The 19,666-nt window shown below is 38.5% G+C and overlaps 1 protein-coding gene across 2 annotated transcripts in view; it reads right to left on the bottom strand.

Moving 5' to 3' along the window:
- Positions 1-527: 527 nt before the first annotated feature.
- The window catches only part of TMEM200A (transmembrane protein 200A), a 66,179-nt gene continuing 47,040 nt past the window's right edge, over positions 528-19,666 (bottom strand). For both annotated transcript variants that reach the window (XM_019729416.2, XM_074333570.1), the window contains exon 2: positions 528-3,496. In XM_019729416.2, the coding sequence (XP_019584975.1) occupies positions 2,008-3,480 (1,473 nt within the window). In that variant the 5' untranslated portion in view covers positions 3,481-3,496 and the 3' untranslated portion in view covers positions 528-2,007. The remainder of the gene's footprint in view (positions 3,497-19,666) is intronic.

Below are 19,666 nucleotides of genomic sequence, written 5' to 3'. Positions count from 1 at the left end.
AAGGCCTGAGAACCAGGGGAGCCAGTGGTGTAAACCCTAATTTGTGTGCAAAGGCCCAAGGACTGGGAGCACTGATGTTTGAGGGCAGGAGAAGATGGATGTCCCAGCTCAAGCACAGACAGCTTGCCCTTCCATTGCCATTTTGTTCTATGCAGGCCCTCAACAGATTATATAATAGTCACTGAAATTGGTGGGGGTGATCTTCGTTACAGTGGATTCAAATGCTAATCTCTTCTGGAAACACTGTCACAAATACACCTAGAAATGTGGGCATCCCATAGCCCAGTCAAGTTGACACATATTAACCATCATACCAAGAGAACAAAATATGAAAATAACCTAATTACATAGGTGAATGGACCTAGCACTCTAACAGAAACAAAATAAAGAAGACACAATACCCAATACATGTACTAGAGTATTAAGCACCTTCAGTAGAATGTAATTAAAAATTTGAAAAACAAATTTTAAACAGAAATTTGCATGTTATTTAAAAAATAATAGCAAATGTATGAAGAACACATATATCTATTAAGAACAGAAGTTTATTAAATGCTTTATAGTAAAATATTGAACCCATTCTATTACAATACACGGGCTTGATGTTCTAACAAGTAACACTGTGCCACAAAGCTCCTGATGCCAACACAAGGTGGAATTGTAGGGACCTACAAACAGAAATATATCTTCCTTCTCCTCTTCAACAACTGCAACGCTGACGTTCAGAAATGCTTTGGCATTGGGAAAAAGCTGTGAATTTTACTGAGTATCCCATTAAACAATTCTTAAAAAAATTGTTACCTTAATGGAAAACATGAAAATTTTCTCATGGAAACATCCATGTTAACATTTATTATCTTCAATAATAACTGAGGACCACAATCCTTAAAGTGTATTATACCATTAGAAAGTCTCTGGAGTCATCATAAAGCTTTCCAGCACAAGGTAAATTTCAAGGCAACTTATCAAGGACTAAATTTTCTTGAACCACCAAGCTAGTGATATGTGAAGATAAAAGGAAATGTCAAGGTTAGCTATTATTTTCCATATAAGAGAATCTAAAAAATATTGGAGACAAATAAGGATGTGAACATGAGTGGATATTGGATGATAATAGAGATGGCTCACAAAAGGTACTGAGACTAGTTAGCATTAAGTAGCAAGTAATGTATTTCCATTCATTAGTCAACAGTTTCTTCATGTATATAATTGTATCAAGGTAGCATTTCTAAAAACGTAACTGGTCCATTCATTTTTCAAGTCATTCACAAAAAAATTTCAGTTCTGAATATCTAAAGTTATAGCTGATAGCATTTTGATTATTTACCCCTAAGAATATCTCCCATTCTCAGCCAAGGCTCTTAAATACATGGTTTCTTGATAATATATCACTAAAATAGAACTGATGTAGAAAAAAATACTACGTAACTACCAACTTAACCAATTTGTATCAATTAGCTCACACAGAACTAAACCATATTATTTAGCTGGGACAGAAGCTAGCTAGATCGTTTTCCTTTTAAATAATCTAACCAATCCTATATAAGAGCAGTTATTCAGAAAAATCACACCTATGTAAGATTTGCACTCACACTCATTTATAAATATATACTGAGACTTGGGCCTGAATTTGGTACTTCTAGTCCACACTTGGATACCCTACCTTTTCCAAACTGGACACGTCGTTCTATGAATGTGACCATCAACGAGAACTTAAAAGTAAAGAAAAGGAGCTTTAATTCAGATGGAAGTATTTTGTATTCATTTTAAGAAAAGACATCATGCTTTCAAAGGAATGGAAAAAATAAAATCATGTGATAATATAGAGTACTGCAATCTTAGTAACCCAAACATACAGCTATCTCCATTACAAAATTAAGCAGCCATATCTAATACACTATAAACCATTTGATTAAAAAGGCTTATAACCAATGCTTTAACAATGAAACGCTGGTGAAAATAGTTTTAAAATATATAGCCTTGTAAAATGATTATATTTTTTTAACATTAAAACCTTGTTTCAGAAGTTCCCCGCTTTAGGTTGTTACTCAAAAATTCATCATGTTCAAAACTCAAATTATTGTGAGATCTTGAAATCATAAGAAGCTTCTCCTTATTGGTAAAGTCTTTTTTGATTGCAGCCTGGGGCACAAGCAACCTCTCCATGGGGTCCTCTTTGTTCTCTAGTTTCATATATCCTTTGCTATTGCTTCGATCCAACCGAGGCCAACTTGGATGTTTCCGCTGTTCTGCCTGAACAGTTAGGGTGGAGTGACCTCGGTCTAAGTCTAGGGATTTGGAATGTGACGAGAGTAAGTGCAAGGATGTGTTAGACCCAAACTGTCTTCTGGCAGCCCCAGGAGACAAGAGCTGTCCAGCCCCAGGTCCCAGGGCCACAGAAGACTTGTACTGACTCGACAGTGACTCCCCCATGGAATGATTCCGGGGAAGCACCATGCTGACAGGCTGGAAGGACGCACCGGTGTTGGGCAAAGGGACCACAAGGGAATCCATGGACAAATTCCTTGACCGACTTTTGAGGTTCTCAGAATCCTCGGTGATGTTATCTATACTGGGCTCATCAATGACACAGTTGTTAAGTTTGATCACAGGCAGTGTAAAAGCGCTGATGGATGATGACACAATTGACTTGGTTTCACATTTCTTAGGGCCGCTGCTCTTATCTTCAGCTGTCTTGGAAGGAGGTGGGTAGAGGCCAAAGATAGAGACAGAGCTGTCAGAGAGCAAAGGCGGCATAAGATGCCCAAAACTCTTACTTTCATTTAGCACAAGCTCATCCTCCTCAACAGAGCTGTCCACCCGAAAACTGCTCCTAAAGCCCGAGAAAGAGGCAATGGTATTTGCTGCCAGTCTGGAGGCACAGGAGCTCCCATTTTGTTTTACTTCTGTTTCTCCCATCAAACCAGTGTAGACGCCATTCATTTGCTTTTGCTCCTTGATTCTCAGCGTGTGGATGTCTATGACAGTGGAGTAGATGTCCCTCATGTGTATGATTTTGGTTTCTTTGTCACGGTTCTCATGAAGAATGGCATTAGCACAAATGAATATGAAAATGCCAATTCCCATTGTGAAAGGGCCCAGCATTTTCATTTTATCAGAATGTAAATGCTGCTCAAAGAAGCGAACCACCACACCACCTTGGTTCCGAATGACCTGAGTTTCGTTTGTTGACAATGTTGTCTCAGCATCAATAAAATGTTTTTGGGGCCAATATCCAAGGACTGCCATTGCGATTCCTACAATAGAGATAAGCACTCCTAAAATGAGGAAAAATCCAGATGGGGAATAAAGCCGAATTTTCCCTCGAACAACCACAACATCAGCGCGAGGCCGACGCCTGACTGGTTTCTTCTCTTCAGCAGCAGGAGATGGGCTGAGGTTGACATGGTGCTGGGATCTGGCCGAGTCTTGCCTTTTCAAGGCAGCCAGGCCAGTTATCACTCCACCCGTCGCTATCATAGCTTGGGCTTTTATTCTGAAAAAAAGGGGAAAAGATGGTCACCTAAGTATGTTCTGGGATATGCTCATCAATTCAACCATTAGTTATTTGTTTTCGTTGGGGCAAAAAAATATCTTTTTAATTAACATAGCTTAGGTAGAAGTTTTATTTATTGACTAACGTAAAATTCGGGAGATTTCATTTTTGGCTGAATTAGTGTTTCTGTCATTAATGAAATGTTAGCTCAAGGTATATTTTACTTAAATAATTTTAACACTCATAAAATCATAAAATAGTCCTCTGGTCATAAGGCGTGCACGCGCGCGCGCGCTCTCTCTTTCTCTCTCTCTCACTCGCGCACACCCACTATACTCTTTATCTGTATTATTTTAAAGAAATGGAAAAATCCAGAGTACTTAATAGGCCCCAAATAAATAAACTCTAGACTTACAAAAAGAATACGTTCCAGCAGCTCACAGCTCTAAGACCAGTCTTGTGAAAGTCACCAGTGAGCTCTTAACTACCACATTTCATTTCTCCCTCTCGAGTCTCATCTTCCTTCCTTCTCCATTTCCATGGATATTACTGACCCCTCCTCTCTTCAAACTCTTGTCCAGTCTTTTATGATCCTAAGTTTCCTGGCTCTTCCCTGACCTCATTATTTCAATTATGGCTCATCTTCCCTCACCTAAAAGTAGACCACCTTCGCCCCAGGGCCCTGACCTTGGCTATCTTCTCTTCATACTCTCCCTTGGCATTCATATCCGCTCCTACAGCTTCCACCACTTCCTTTATGCTAATGAGCCCCAAGTCTATATTTAAATCATAGCCTGAGTTTCAATTTCACATTTCCAGCTCTCCACTGGGGAACATATATACATGAATGCTCTGCTAACAAAGCTGAACACACCTTTCTACCTGCACAGCTTGACTTTTGTAATAGTGTCAGTTCTCACGTTGGAGTCTTCATAGTCATCTTAACTCCTCCTCCTCTTCTTCTCCTCTTCCAATCAGGTTCTGAGTCCTAGAAATTTTCACTTCACAGTGTCTCTCAAGTCTATCCCTCCATTCCAACGTACTCTTTCCAGCCTAGAGCAGCTCTTATTATTATTAGTCTTACTGGACCTCCCAACTGGTCCTCCAAACTCCAACTTCCCTTCCTCCACAATCAAGCCTACACGCTGAGGGCAGATTAACTACCCTAAAACACAGCTGTGAAGTTGCTTAAAGTGTAGAATAATTGATAAAATATCCCCCACTACTTACCAAAGTTTAATCTGGCATTTCAAACCCATGGGATTTAGCTTTATCTCTAATTGCTCCCTTTCATTTATATAAAATTAAAACCCAACAATATTCTCTGTACTCCGTATTATACTGTTTCTGAGACTTTGTTAATATTTCATCCATCAGGACCTCCCACTTCCCTCCCCCAATTTCCCATCATAACATCTGGCTAGTCATCAAAGCTCGTATTTTACTTCCCTGTATAAAACCTTCTCTCACTCAGCAAATCCCACATGAGTTCATTCCTCAGAGCATTTTAGCAAGTTTTCTATGGCACTTGAAATATTATACTGTCTTAGTTCTTCCATGTCTTATGGTCAAACATCAAGTTTAATTCATATTTGTATTACCAGAAACATTCAATATAGTACCTTGCACATAGCCAGTGTTCAAGAAATATTTGCTAAAATGTTTAATAATGGAGTAATTCTTCTGCTGAGATACGCTGACTGACCATCATATTACTACACTACATTTCTAGTTAAAAACATCAACAAAATTAATACCAAAACAAATGGCAACATTTTGTGAGTTGGTAAAATATTTGTCATTATTTGAAATGAATAGTTCTCAAGCTGCCAAATCTGGCTGGTAGGAAACAGGCTATTTTAAGACCCACAACATCTCTGGCAAATTTCTGAGAGGGTTTCTTCACGGCCTCAAATCTTGTCTTGCAAAATCAAGCTCTCCTTTTGAATTTCTATTTATGATTTCTGAATTGTGTTTAAGTAACAAGGTTATGGATGGTATCTACAGTTTTAGCCAGCTGAACAAGCTGGTGAGTAAACCCAGCCTTAATTGGAGTTATAATTAGGATTAAAACAGTTTAATGCTGGAAGAACAAACTATATTGTAACCCATAGCTCTAGTGTATGAAATTTATCAAAGTATACATACTACAGTTTAGAACTTCCCCCAAATCTTGGCTAAAACAAAACTTAGTGTCAGCCTACATCTTCTTAAATGAAAACAGTTTCAAATGTCTGAATAAAATGCCTAGATTAGATAGCAGCCATCTAACTCAGTTATTCCCATATGGCAGGATAAGGATTTAGTCTGAAATCCTGCTGAACTGAATAAAAACACGGGCAAAAGGATTTCATGCGGTTTAAAAAAAACACCGTGAATTACCCTTCTATACAGATTCTTAGTCCTCCCCCACTTGTTAAAACATTTTCTGCAGGCAGTGCCATTTTCTGTTCCTGAGGCTGAGAGAGGAAAGGGGGCTGGAGGAGGGAAAAAAAACGTTTTGAGAAAGATAGATGGGGACAGGAAGGTGAAAAAGAGTGATGAGGGACTGGGCTCCTTTGTGAGGACGCAAAGCAGGTTAGACCAGACACGAATAAAAAGCAAGAGTGTGAAAATTTATTTAAAAATGAAAGAAAAAAAGACTCTGGAGGAGTTCAGAAATAAAGAGTAGGATGGAGGGAAATGAAAGGCTCACACAGCTTCTTCAGCCAGTACACCCGGGCCAGATCCAGGCAGGGGCACCCAGACGCCCAAGAATGAGCAAACTCAGGCTGGGAGCCATTGTCCTCCTTTAGTAATTCCACTGGAAGCAATTCAGCACTAAGTGAGCCTCTGTTGTAACTCAGGGACCCAGCCCTGAGGGGAAAGCAAAGATGTGCAAACTCAGTCCCTGCTCTTAAGAACTTGGAACCTAATGAAGGAGTTAGTATATCCACCTAAAACAGAATGAGATGACCTCTAGAATGAAAATTTCAGTTAGGGGGATCTTTACAACAGGCTTCATGCAGGTGATAGCATTCTAACATTTATGACAGTAAAAAAGTCAAGTGAAGAGCATTTCAGGTAAAGTCAAGAGAAAGAAAGGCTGGAGAACAGAGTTCGGGCCTGCCTTTAGCACATTGCTCAGCACTGAGGGAGGAAAGCATGTAAACCTAGAAAGGAATGGAGGGCCAAGTCTTGGAAATTAGGAGGTGTCATTCCTGAATACTTGCATTTTACACTTATATGCAATGGAGTTGGAGTAAGACTCAAATACTGCTACTGTTGTCTTAGGAAAATTAATCTCAACTTGTAGATAAAAGCAGTAATGCAGGACTGATATTGGGAAATAGCATGAGGACACCAAAGGCAGCTTTGCAATAAGACGCTGAGTGAAATTATACGACCTAAGGGGAGTGAAGGTACAGGCCTTTGCAACTTCAAACGGCAACGTCAACTTGGTCCAAAATGTTCAGTATGCGTAAAAACAGCCTAAATCTACTTTTTCATGTATGCTGCAAAACCGTATCCTATACATGCATCACTGGTTTTTGGTTTTTTGGTGAGGGGCGGGCTTAGGGACCCGGTTCACTACAGTCTCCTATTGTAACAAATCACAGCATTCTTCTAAGTTTTAATAACAATAGTAGTAATGATTGCTAACCCACAAACACACACTGCTGATGACCAGGCACTAAGTGCTTTAGGTAAAACAGCATATTTATTCTCACAACAGTTCTGGAAATTGATATGGTCATTATGATCTCTGTTTTACAGATGAGAGAACAGGCTGAGAGAGCTTAGGTAACTTGCCTAAGGTCACACAGCTCAGGGTGACTCCAGAGCCTGTGCTCTTACAGAGTTTGAGATGAGGACGGGATGGCTCTGAAGTCGCTTTCCCTGAGGTTTTCTTTCTCTGTCAGTTTTTCTTTGATTCCTGTTTCCATCAGACCACCAGACCCTCATTAATGCTCTTTGCCTTTAAAACTGTGACAATGGATGAACCCACTGCCTTTTCTGGTCACACTGACCACATGGGAGAAGCCACGGGGAGCAGATGAGGGTGAAAGCGTGTCCTTGGGAGAGCAGCGGGCCTCTCACAGCTGTCTATGTCCCCTTCAGCACGTGAAGGTGCAGACTCAGAACAGACCACCCCCACCTCCACACTTCTCTTTGATCTCTACCATCCCTGATGGGGCCGGGTCAGGACTTATTTCCTAAAAGATCCAAATGAAGAATTTTACCACATTGAATTTCATTTCGTTAACTTGGGCACCTAGTTTTTGCTTATCAGTCTCTGGATCTAAAGCTTCATCCAAACTTTTGGAACTTGAAGAAAGCCCTGGGGTATTCTATTAGAGATCTCCTCCTGATTTAATTTGTGTAGCTATTCATGCATGCAATTAGTAAAGGCTGATGTCTGGCAGTGTAGTGGTTACAGGGCTCAAAACATGTTTCCTGGAATGAACAATGTAACGATCAGCAACTGCCTTTTTGAGGCAGCCTTTCGACCAGTTATAAATTAAACTTAACTAGAGGGCCAGCCACACTCAGTTTCCATATTCTCCAAAAAGATACATGACTTTATCAAATGCCAAATTAAAAGACAGATATGCATATATTCTGTTGACAACCAAAAATGAAAAAAAAAAAATTAGTTTGGGTTAGCTATTGACTACATATTGATCATCCCATTTTCTATTCCCAGTGTTCATAAATCAGCCACAGCTATCAAACTACCAGCTTAAAATTGCACACCTTCTTAACTGTGCAAACCAGGGGCCTGTTGGGCTATTTCCAAGCCCTTGTCTTACCACCCATTCATTGCAGATCTCAGAAATCATCAGTAGGAATTCAGTCTCATTTGTTACCTTTATCACTGCAGATGTAGACTCCTGTACTCAGGCAAGCACTCTGTTACTGTCTGCTCATCCACCTTCAGCTCATCCTCCCACTGGACCATAGTTATCCTACCCCTTTCAGCCAAAAACCCTCCCTCCTTGTCTGAGATTTCTGCTAAGTGAGCCTCTATTGTGACTCAGGGACCCAGCCCTGAGGGGAAAGCAAAGATGCGCAAACACAGTCACTGCTTTAACCTAATGAAGGAGTTAGCATATCCACCGCAAACAGAATGAGATGTCCTCATTGAGTTGAACATGAAAATTTCAATTAGGGGGACCTTTACAACAGGCTTCATGCAGGTGACAGCATTCTAACAGTTATCACAGTAAATGTGATAGTGTGTGAACACTACACCAGCCCATCTATCTAATCGTCAGGCTTATCCTCTCCTATGTGTGCTATGATAATAATTTTAAAAGCCTTAGTGGTGTCGTCCTCTACCCTTTTTACAAGCTTAAGCACAGTCTGGAATTTGCTTTTCTAGCACTCATCCATACCAGTATTTAGTATTCACAGCCTCACGGAAGTTGATTCCTGTACACTTAGGTGCCCTCCTGCCCACACACCAAACATTGTTACATCAGACTTCGTTCCGGATGCATTCACACAGTTATATCTGAGATGATGAGACGTAAATAGGATTGCAGAGTTGAGAGACTTTAAAAGTCTTTGAATCAGACATCCTTATAGGTAACTAATGATGAGAAATGTTGTCTAAGATCCAGCAATGAATTAGCAGAAAGAAAAGGACTCGAAATCAAGTTTTCAGACTCCCAGTCCAGTGTTCATTTTTGGTGAAATATTCCTCTTCCTACTGTTTCTCATGCTACCCCAATGCCTCGCAGTGTGCCTGGAGGATAACAAATGCTCAGCAAGTTTATCTGTTGACTGTGAACTGGCTTAAATATCACTGAAATGTGCTAGACACTAGGGACACAAAGTTAATAGAAGCCAGTTCTTGATTTCAAGGACTCTGGAGTCTTAGTGGGTAAGCAGGTGAAGTACACATTTAAAATGAAATGAACTGATTGCTGTGATGGAGTTATGGGGACTTTGGAAAATGCTTTTCAACTCTCTCTGGAGGAATCAGGAGAGGTTTCCCAGAAGTGGCAGCTGTTCATGGAGGCATATCAGTAGGAGTTGGCCATGCAGACAGATTCTAACTCATGTTTGTCCCTGATCGTTTAACAAGGGTCCTTGCTCTTGTTTCCTCTTCTCAGTTGAAGTGTGCAAATTATTTTAAATATATTTGATACTGTCTTATATGTTTGAATTTTTATTCTTAAGGTTTAAAAAGTCACTAGAATGTGAGGCTATCTGCCAAAAGGAAGTAAAAATTAATCTATGCCTTCAAGACAAAACAAAAATATTACATAAAAACCCATGTGGTATCCACAAATGTGACAGATGGAAGTATTTTCTGTTCAAGCTAGAACAGTTTTAGGACTTTCTTCCCAGTAGAGACATTTAAAATTTTTAGAATAGGATTTCTAACCTATATCTTTATCAAAGTTGAACGAGAAAATGCCTATGGGTGACGGTTCAATCATATTAAAGTTTTTAAAAAGTAAGAACAGAATAGAAATGATTTTTTTAATGTGAAACATGGTGGTTTTGCGTATGGACATTGGAATCAGAGAGACGGGGTCACCTCCTTGCTTCATCACTTGACAGCTGAGCAACCTTGGCCAAGTTGTTTTAAACTCCTCTTATTTGTTTCTCCATCTGTAAGATGGCAAAACCATCTTTAATACACAGTATCTAGTACACTGGAGGCAGAAGACCTGAGGGGTCTGGAGTCCCTGCACACCACTTACTCGCTACTGTTAAGAACAAAATTCAGTGGATTAATTGGAAGATCTAATTAGCTTTATTAAGTGATTCATGGCTAGGGCAGCATCCCACCTAACAACTAGAAGGGAACTCTGAGGGGTTCTACAGTATGGAAGGTTTTTATAGGAAGAAGTGTGGGGCGAGAGAGCTATTAGCAAAAGAAAGGATTGTTTTTAGGTCAGGATATCTTTTGAGGGGAAGGGAAAGTCAAGGGTTTCATCATGCAGACCGCCTCTTTTTCTTAGGGAGGAGATGGAGAGGGCCCTCATATGACAGATTGCCTTATTGGTGGTGACCAGAAAATTCCAGACTGGTTGATTAAGATTACATTTCTGGTGAAGGTCAAAACTGAACTTAGGTCATGGGCTTTTGCACAAGTGACTCCGTTTGGGGCCTGTGGTTTTCTCTTTAACAGTACGTTTGAACAACTGACTCAAGCTCTTGGAGCCTCAGTTTCCTCATCTGTAAACAAGTGCCTGTAGAGTTGTTGTAAAGCAAAGGAAATAATGAATGCAAATCACAGCTCAGTGTCTGGGAACTAACATCTACATTAGTGATGTCAGCTATGTCTGATTTTAAGGACTTTTTAAGGATGAAATGAAGTAATATAGTATATAAAGTGTTCACTACTGTGTTGATTATAATAAGTTCTCAATAAACAATAGCTATTATCAACTCTTCGTTACTCAGTATTATTAACTCTTTCATTGATCAGCTAGGCAAACCAAAATATACATTTTAATATATTAAGTTAAATAATAATATGGAAATGAAATTATGACTGCAAGTTTGTACTGGGATTTAGAGTCAAAAACTATCTGAGTAGAGTCTGTATTTTAGTGGCAGAGCACTAATTGGTAGTTGCAAAGAAAACGTGAGTTTATCTAAGAGACTGGTAGGAAATATATAAAGAATAAAGCATCTCTTTTTAATTCATTCTATTTCTTCAGATTTGGAGACTTATGACAAAAAAATAATAGCAATAATAAAAACAAGGTAGAAAAACAAACCAATGCAGCTGATGTTTTTACTTATCTTAATGCTGTCAGTGAATCAAATGCCCGAGTAATCTGATTGATTCAGCAAGCACCGTTCTATTTCCACTGGGACACTTGGGTGTAAAGCAGACTGAAAACAAAGAGGGATTTGGGGTTTGGGGATAGGGGAACTAGAGAAGATGCCATAAGGGTGATATAAAGTGAAAATGTGCAAAATGTTAATTTTATGAGCAGAAGTTTAAGCCATGGTTTTTATGCACATTCTGAAGGCCTTGGCTGGGCTACCTTGGATTGAAGGGTTTCTTATTATTTAGTACTGTTTTACATTCACACAAATGCTGGAACTAAAGGAAAATACAGAATTTTTTTATAATTAGCAGGGTTATAGTCAAGTCATTAAATAGAAACTGTGCTTTATGGTCAAGTACATCCTAAGCATGCAGAAAATGCCAGGAGTAGAGAACGCACTTGGAAATCTATACTGTATGCCTTCCAAACCTCCCAGCCTTATAAACTATAAAATATGGTCCTGAACCAATTATGAGCTGTGTAACAGTGACATGTAACAACTGCTCTCCAAGAACTAAAACCATGGAGTCCACAGAACACAGAAATCTTCGGGAGACCAAATAACAGATCCATAATGAGCTGTTAGAAAAAACCCTGCTAAGACCCAGTAGGAGACATATTCTGCAGGAACAGAAGAAATTAGAAGCCTATATCCCCTCAAAGTAGAAATATGCTTCCCACTCTATACCTCAATTTTTCAAATCTAGACAAGCTCTTACAATGACTGTAACACCCTGTTCACTGCATTTCCTGGCAGGAAGTCGATTTGAAATTAGTGTAAAGAAGCTACCCCTAAAGAAGTCACATGTTTACTGAAATGAGGAAATTAGCTGAGATATTCCTGGATAAAGAGCTAAAGCATTTAAAATCACAAACTGGACTTTTTATAGAGATCTCTCCTCTGCAGGAGAACATATACGGGAACTTCACTTAGAGGTGTGGTGACTATGTTTGTGGAGACAACATTGGAAAGTGAGACTCTAACAGGTATTAATATTCTAACCAGTGATTTTAAATGGAAAATCCAAACACACTGCTGACATCCTATTGGACAAGGGGAAAAGATGGAGGGCAATATTAAGTTTCAATTGCAGTTGCTCCACTTTCTATCAAATATATAAGCTATCAGTTTTGCATGTTACACATCCTTGCCAACACTGTCAAGGATGCAAAAGATCTTACTTTCTTCTCTACTGCAAATGAGGAACCACCTCTCACCAGAGCAAAAACACCATCTAAATTAGCAATGAGCTGGGTCATCTTTTAATCCACCGTAATGTACTGTACATGCAATTTCTTATAAAGTTTTCCAACTGATGGTAGCTCCTGAATATAATGGGAGTAGCTACTGTTTCACCACTGAAGAAGCATCAATCAATGCCTTTATTTAGAGGTTTTACCTAGCATTTCAGGAGACAAAATTAATTGAATCAGAGCTGCTGCTGGAAAGGAAGACAGCGGAAGTGAAAGAAGGGAGCAGAAGGCCAAAGGTCAGAAAAGAAGGAAGAGGGAAAGGTGGGGGATAAAGCAGAGGAAGAGAAGAAACTTGTACTGGGGGAGAAAATTATGGATTATTATAAACATGAACTATCTGAAATGATGCAAAACTCCTATATACTTTCTTAAAGATCCTTACTGCTTTCCAGCTCTTCCTTTTAAAAACATTTATATAAGGACAGAAATTGTCTCCTGGGATTGCTGGATTGATTACTGAATCATCTACCAAATCCTGACTCTAAATATGTTAACTGAAAGGGAAAAATTGAGAAGAATGATAAACTGCATAAGATACCAGAAATACAAAACAGCCTGGAAAGAATGCTTAGCAGTAAAAATGATTTCAAGGAGGGTCTAACCTACAACAACAGAGGATAAATCCCTGTCTCCAAAACACCATACATGCCTGTTACCTCTTTCTACTAGGGGACAGTATTTTGGGATCATGGCTGAGATATTTTTAGCTTCAAATACCTCTTATAATTTATAATGGTTTGCTTCACTGGTCATTTCCTGTGAGAGAGAGCTATCCAAGAGAAAACTGGACCGCAGATGTTCATAGTCAATTCATAGAAGAAAAATACAAATGTCCAGTTAACAAATGAAGAGTAACTCAATACTAAGCAAAGAAATGTAAGCTAAAGCAATTTCAAAAGTAACGAAATAACTTCACTTACTAAAGGACAACAGTGAAAAAAAGAGGGATTGATTATGCTCATTACTGATAAAGTGCAAGGAAATAAATTCTAATAAGCTATCAATGAGGAAAAATTGTTACTTTTTTAGGTTAATTGGGGAATGACTTTTGAAAGTTTAAGTGCCCATCTCCTCTGCCCTGATTTCACTTCTATGAATACAGCCTTTAGACTTGTAGACATATACATAAAAGTATGCATTCAGCGCTACAGTAATGGCAACAATTTAAATGCTCATCAATAGACGGTTGGCTGAATCAATTATGCTGCATCTAAATAATGGAATATTATATAGATATTTAAAAGGCTTAATATATGCCAATCAGAAGAATGGTCACATCGTATTTTTGAGATTTGAGAACAGAAATGAAGAGTAAGATCCTGTTTATGTCAAACAAACAGAATATTTATTTGGATATGTACTGAGTGGCGTGGAATACACCATCACTGTAAACGGTGCTGATGATTAAAGAGTGAGACTGCCGGTGAAAGGGAACAGAACACTCACTTTATCACTGTACTGTTCACCTTTTTGCAAGGAGCATGCACGGCTTTTATTTCATTTCCACTTTGTAACTCTAATTAAATACAGAGGGGAAAAAAATGCTGAAGTTTGGAAAATTAAGAGTAAAAGGCAGACCAACCTGATACACATTTGGGTAATTAGGTGGGCTTGCTCATTTAGAAACAAGTGTCATGTAGCCTTTGAGGCAAAAATGCAAAACTAGTGAGAACAGAAAGTGGCTAAAATCACTAACTAGACTAAATCAGAAATTTGGGAAACACCGACTAACTTATGACCCATCACACTCCCGAAGCACAGAAAACAATTCTGCCTATCTGGGCAACACCTGCATTTACTGGGTCCAAGGTAACATACAGGATGACTTAGGAATTGGTATCTGCCTTTAAGAAATGTATACCTAGAATATGCTCAAGGATAATGCTATGCATTGTAAAACAAATCCTTTATCAGGATTGATAAACTTCGTCTGTGCTGGGTCACCCTGACTTATTCCTCACACAGCTCCCTTGTGGCCTGCGGAGAGAGTATGGCTTTGTTTCCCCAAAGCTCAGTCCTCACTGATGACCTTCAGTTTCCTTACAACTTGGATTCACTTAGGAAAGTGGGCTTCTTTCTAAGAATATCCTGCAATTTCAGAATTATTATTCTCATAAAGCATGCTGCCAGAGACTGGACAGGTATCTTCAGCCTCATTAGGAGAGGGAAGCTGGGCTGCGGCTCCCGAAAGGGTTCTTGCACTTAACTTGATGCACATTCATCTCAAGGATGAAGCAGCAACACTGAATTTTATTTGATTTGCGTGCTCTGAAATTAAATCTCTGTTCTGCCTCCTCCATTTACCCTGTTTGATTCTTTGTGTGCAGCACAGCCGTGTGTCTACAGAGACCCAAGCGTCATCCCAGTGGGTGCGGGTCTGCTGGGCAGGGCCTTATGGCAGGAGCCGGTAGGGTCGTGGGAAGAAGACAGGCCTTGGTCCCCTGCACTCAAGAGTTACCCATGCGTGCCTTTCCCCTGCTGAATCTGAACCTAAAGGAAGTATATTTACATTGAACTTTCTTCAAGGCAGTAACATCCTTGGGGCTTATTTAAGACACGTTTATGCCGAGGTTAAGCCGTCCTATAGATTCATGTGACTTCAATCTGAGTTTTAAAATGCCTTCAGTCTTGATTTTTTTCCATCAAAATCACATACTAGTAGGGTTATAATGATAAGTTTTGATATTTGTGTGTTTCTTTAAACAAACATTTAGCATTTGTTTACATTTTTGATGCTCAATGATACCAGACCCACAGAAAAACATAACTTACTATAATATTTTTTTGGATTTGCTATAGTTACATGCTAAACCACAGGTTTTATTTGTAGCCTTTGGAGATTAATCAGGTATTTGTTGGATTATTCACATATTGGCTCATTAAATCCTCACAACTCTGAAAAGCAGTTACCAACATCCCGCTTTACTAATGAGCTACGAGTCCAAAAAAACATGCAATTTGTATGTAAGTAACTGTTTTACAGGTCTTCCAACTCAAGTTCTGTAGCCATTATATTACTTCTGAAGAACTCCTTTCTTCAAAGAAGGGAGGAGGGAAGGCAGAGAGGCAGAGGGGGATTTTAAGCAGAGAAAGCAGAGAGATGGAGCACAAGTACCGTACAAATGGCCTACTGGTTGGGGGTTTAGATCTAAGAAGCATAATTTTCTATCTTTAAAATGAAAATATGCAGAAAACTGAAGTAATTGCACACCTTGTTCAGGCTTCAATATTCTTTGCTTTAAATCATATATTTATAGGGTATCTGGATTATTTTTATATTACTTTTTAAATGCTGAAGAGGACTCTTCTTTCTTCCTAAATCTGCATAAGATAATGAAATCAAGTAATTAAGTAAATCAAATAACATTCCTAATTCTTCCATAAGCATGTTGATAATTGATTTAAATTTCTAGTTCACTTTGAAAAGCAGACAATCTGTCTCATCTCTATTTAGCTCTGCTTGGGCTGCTTTTAATCCGGATCATCACTTATAATAATTTCAACCTCTGTGCTGCTTTATCTGAGGAATCCAGGCCTGTGATGTTTAACAGTTATTTTTGTATTCAACCAATATTTGTTGAATACTATGTGCCAGAGTTCCAAGGTGAATCCAACATCCTCTGTGCTCTTATCAGGCTGAAGGCCTAGAAGCAGGGAGACAAGCCAGTACCAAGAAGCATTCTAGGCACAGTGACAGCTGTATTCATGGGAAGAGAAAGTCAAAAGGAGACAGTGATCTTAGGGGGTAGGGGTCGGGACAGGGGTAGGGAGAGGGGTTAGGGATAACTGTAGGAATGAGCAGGACAGGTTTCATAAAGAAGGTGATCCTAGAACTGGCTTCAGAGGGAGGAGGGAAGGCAGAGAGGCAGAGGGGGATTTCAAGCAGAGAAAGCAGAGAGATGGAGCACAAGTACTGTACAAATAGACTAGCGTGGATTCAGACTGGTAGGGGGTTTAGACCTAAGAAGCATAATTTTCTATCAGCAATCCCCAAGCAGAAGACTCTATTCAGTGGTAAAATCTTTAAGACTTACTTGATTGAGGCACCATTCACCACCATAACTCCCCCATCCAGCCCTCCCTGTTCGACCTGTGGTCTCGGATTGTAATTCCTTCTCATAAAGTACTTGAGGGCTATGGACTGCTTAAAAGGTCATTTTAGGATTTGTTCAGGTTTAAATGGTATAAAGTTGACTAAACTAAGGTCTACAGCCTTACTGAGATCAAAGTAAATATTAGTTAAATGGTGACTTGTTAATAATGATGAATTCCAGAAAGAAAGAAGTTTTATCCTGAATCTTTTCCAAGGTACTGCCAAGAAATTTGAATTATTCATCTGGGGACTTTGGAGGAAAGTATAAAAGTTGAGAAGGAAGAATGAAAAATTAGAAATGAGAAAGGAACTAGTGTTTACTGCATTCTGATATTTTTTAGGAACTTAATATATATTATGTTTAATTTTCAGTAAAATTCTGTAAGGGAGAAAAAACTGTACTATTTCATTGAGATACAAAGAGGGTAAGTAATTTGCTCAATGCCACAGAGCCAGGAAATAGAAGAGCAAGATTTGAAATCCAGATCTGTTTAACTTAAAGAACATGTGATTTTTCATTCAGTCGTACTGCACATTAACAGAAATAGGATTAGGGGCAAGAGGCATAATTGGAGATGTTGAGATAAAACAAGGAGACGACGAGAAAGAAGAGTTTATGATTATGAATTTAGAATGCAGTGAGGGAAAATGTATTTAAAGAAAGAATAAAGTGTATTATTTAAAGAAAGAAAGCATATGCATCCCTGAATTGCATAGCAAAGTGTCATGCCCTCAGTAACTTCCAGTTGTCGGTGATGACAAAATCAGTTCAACTTCTAATATCTGTAAGAACCCAATTCTATAACAATTATCAAATCTGTATGTGAGAAATAAGTTCCACAAAAAAAAAACCCCAAACCCCCAAATCATATCACCCAATGCATAGATAAAAAAATAAAGATCAAACATTTCCAAAAGCAGGTCACAGTGGCAACACTCTAAATCTATTTACCCTGTTTCCCCCAAAATAAGACCTAGCCGGACCATCAGCAATACTGCATGTTTTGGAGCAAAAATTAATATAAGACTTGGTATTATATTACAAATTATATAAGACCCATTATTATATTTATTATCTTATAATTTATATTTCTCATATTATATTATATATTATATTATATTTATTACATTACATTACATTATATTAAAGACCTGGTCTTATAGTAAAATAAGACTGGGTCTTATATTAATTTTTGCTCCAAAAGACGCATTAAAGCTGTTGGTCCGGCTAGGTCTTATTTTTGGGGAAACACAGTAGTTTCTTATTTCTTACTACTCTGAGGTATAATTTTTGGTATTTTATCTATTTATTGCTACAGATTTGACCGTCTCCAAAAAAGTAAGAGAAGGATATTAAAAGAATGATTCCTATCACCCTAAACTATTTGATAATATTTTAAAATCCAATCAGTTTGAAGATTACATTTTCCCTCCTATCCTAAAGTATCATATGAGAAGTATAAACTAAGGAAATAGGAAAAGTTTCTTTTGTTTGCTATCGATGTTTTTATAAGTTTTCTCTCTCTTTCCCTAGGGTAATTTGGCAACATGTATTTTTTTTGTTGTTTCAGTTATATTAACGCAAAATGGTTTGACCCATTAATGATGATATATTTAAATAAACGAATACTATGTAGTCATTTAAAAATATAGAAAATCATTTAATGACAACAAAATTTTCGATAAATATGTTAATTGAATATAAAATACACAATGCGGTAAGAAATGTCATTTATTTGAAAAGTATTTTACACACATGCACACGTACACACACACACAAAACTGGAGAACAAATACCAAAATGTACACACAGCTGCACAGTCTTCTGCTGACTGAACTACATAAATGGCCCTTTTGTAACTAGAGGCACACTGAGAAAAGACATACATAGAGAAAAAATCCAGATAAGCCATTTGGAAAAGAGCTCACTCTATGGTTTAACTAAATATAATTTCTTTGCTCATCTATTAATAAGTATCCCAAATAGAAGATTGCTTAAAGCCGGGACTTTCATTTTTTTTAGATTCATGTGTCTTTATTTTCAAGTCAAATTACTTTGTTGTTACGTCAAGATCAATTTAAAAACTACAACTGAATTTATAGCTTGATTAAGGGAGCTAAATGATAAAATTCCTTGTGAAAAATTGCAGACATATTAATTTTATCTCCCACCAATATCCATATAGCTGAAATAACTCCTTTTTAATGACTTCAAAAAAGCCAACTGTCTAACTAACTGGATACTAGGAGTATAATAAAACCACTCATAAATTTCTTAAATAGTTGGTTAAGAGGTCCAAATGTCTTTGCTACAAGGAAAGACCAAATATAGCCCTCATCGGTGCGGGGCAGGCAACTCCCTCAGCTTTCTATCTCTATAAGGTCTTCTAGGATGAGACAGTTCCAGTGCGTAGGAATTCATAATCCGTAACAATCAAAACATTTGGGCAGACACATAAAAGGAAACAAGAGTATTATGATATCATACAGAGAGAAATAGAATCATTCCAACAGTTCTAAAGCACCATGAAAAACTAAATAAAACCAGTACCTGAAAAGAAATAGCACGGAAGTCTTAGGGCGTGGGGAGGAAGGAGCACAGGGAAAGTTCAGACAGTGTAGTGCCACCCAAACTACGGCAACACTGGTATAACCTGTGGGCTTGTCAGAAATGCAGATTCACAGGCCCACTGCCAACTCCTGAATCAGAACCCTGGGGATGAGCCCAGCAGTCATTTTAAGAAACCCTCCAGGTGATTCTGATGCCGCGGAAGTCTGAGGGCCACTGAAATGGAGGAATTTCCTCAAGAGACCCAGCCTGGACTCAGATGAAATGGGGGGGTGGAGGGGAATGCTGACTGTGTGTTCTAAAACAGGATTCATCTTTGAGGGGTGGAAGGAGGAGGGGAAGGAAATGCTATTATTAGAGAAATAAGGTTCTAGAGGCAACAGTGCTGTAAGATCAGGGAGACTCTTCCTTGCTTCCCCAGTGGTCATGGCCTGGCCATGAAGGATGAAAGAAATGAGTAGGAAGGAAAAGAC

The sequence above is a fragment of the Rhinolophus sinicus genome, linkage group LG05, assembly GCF_036562045.2.
Source record: "Rhinolophus sinicus isolate RSC01 linkage group LG05, ASM3656204v1, whole genome shotgun sequence".
NCBI lineage: Eukaryota > Metazoa > Chordata > Mammalia > Chiroptera > Rhinolophidae > Rhinolophus > Rhinolophus sinicus.
Note: the sequence above shows the minus strand (reverse complement) of the source record. Positions and strands in the feature narration are given on the sequence as shown.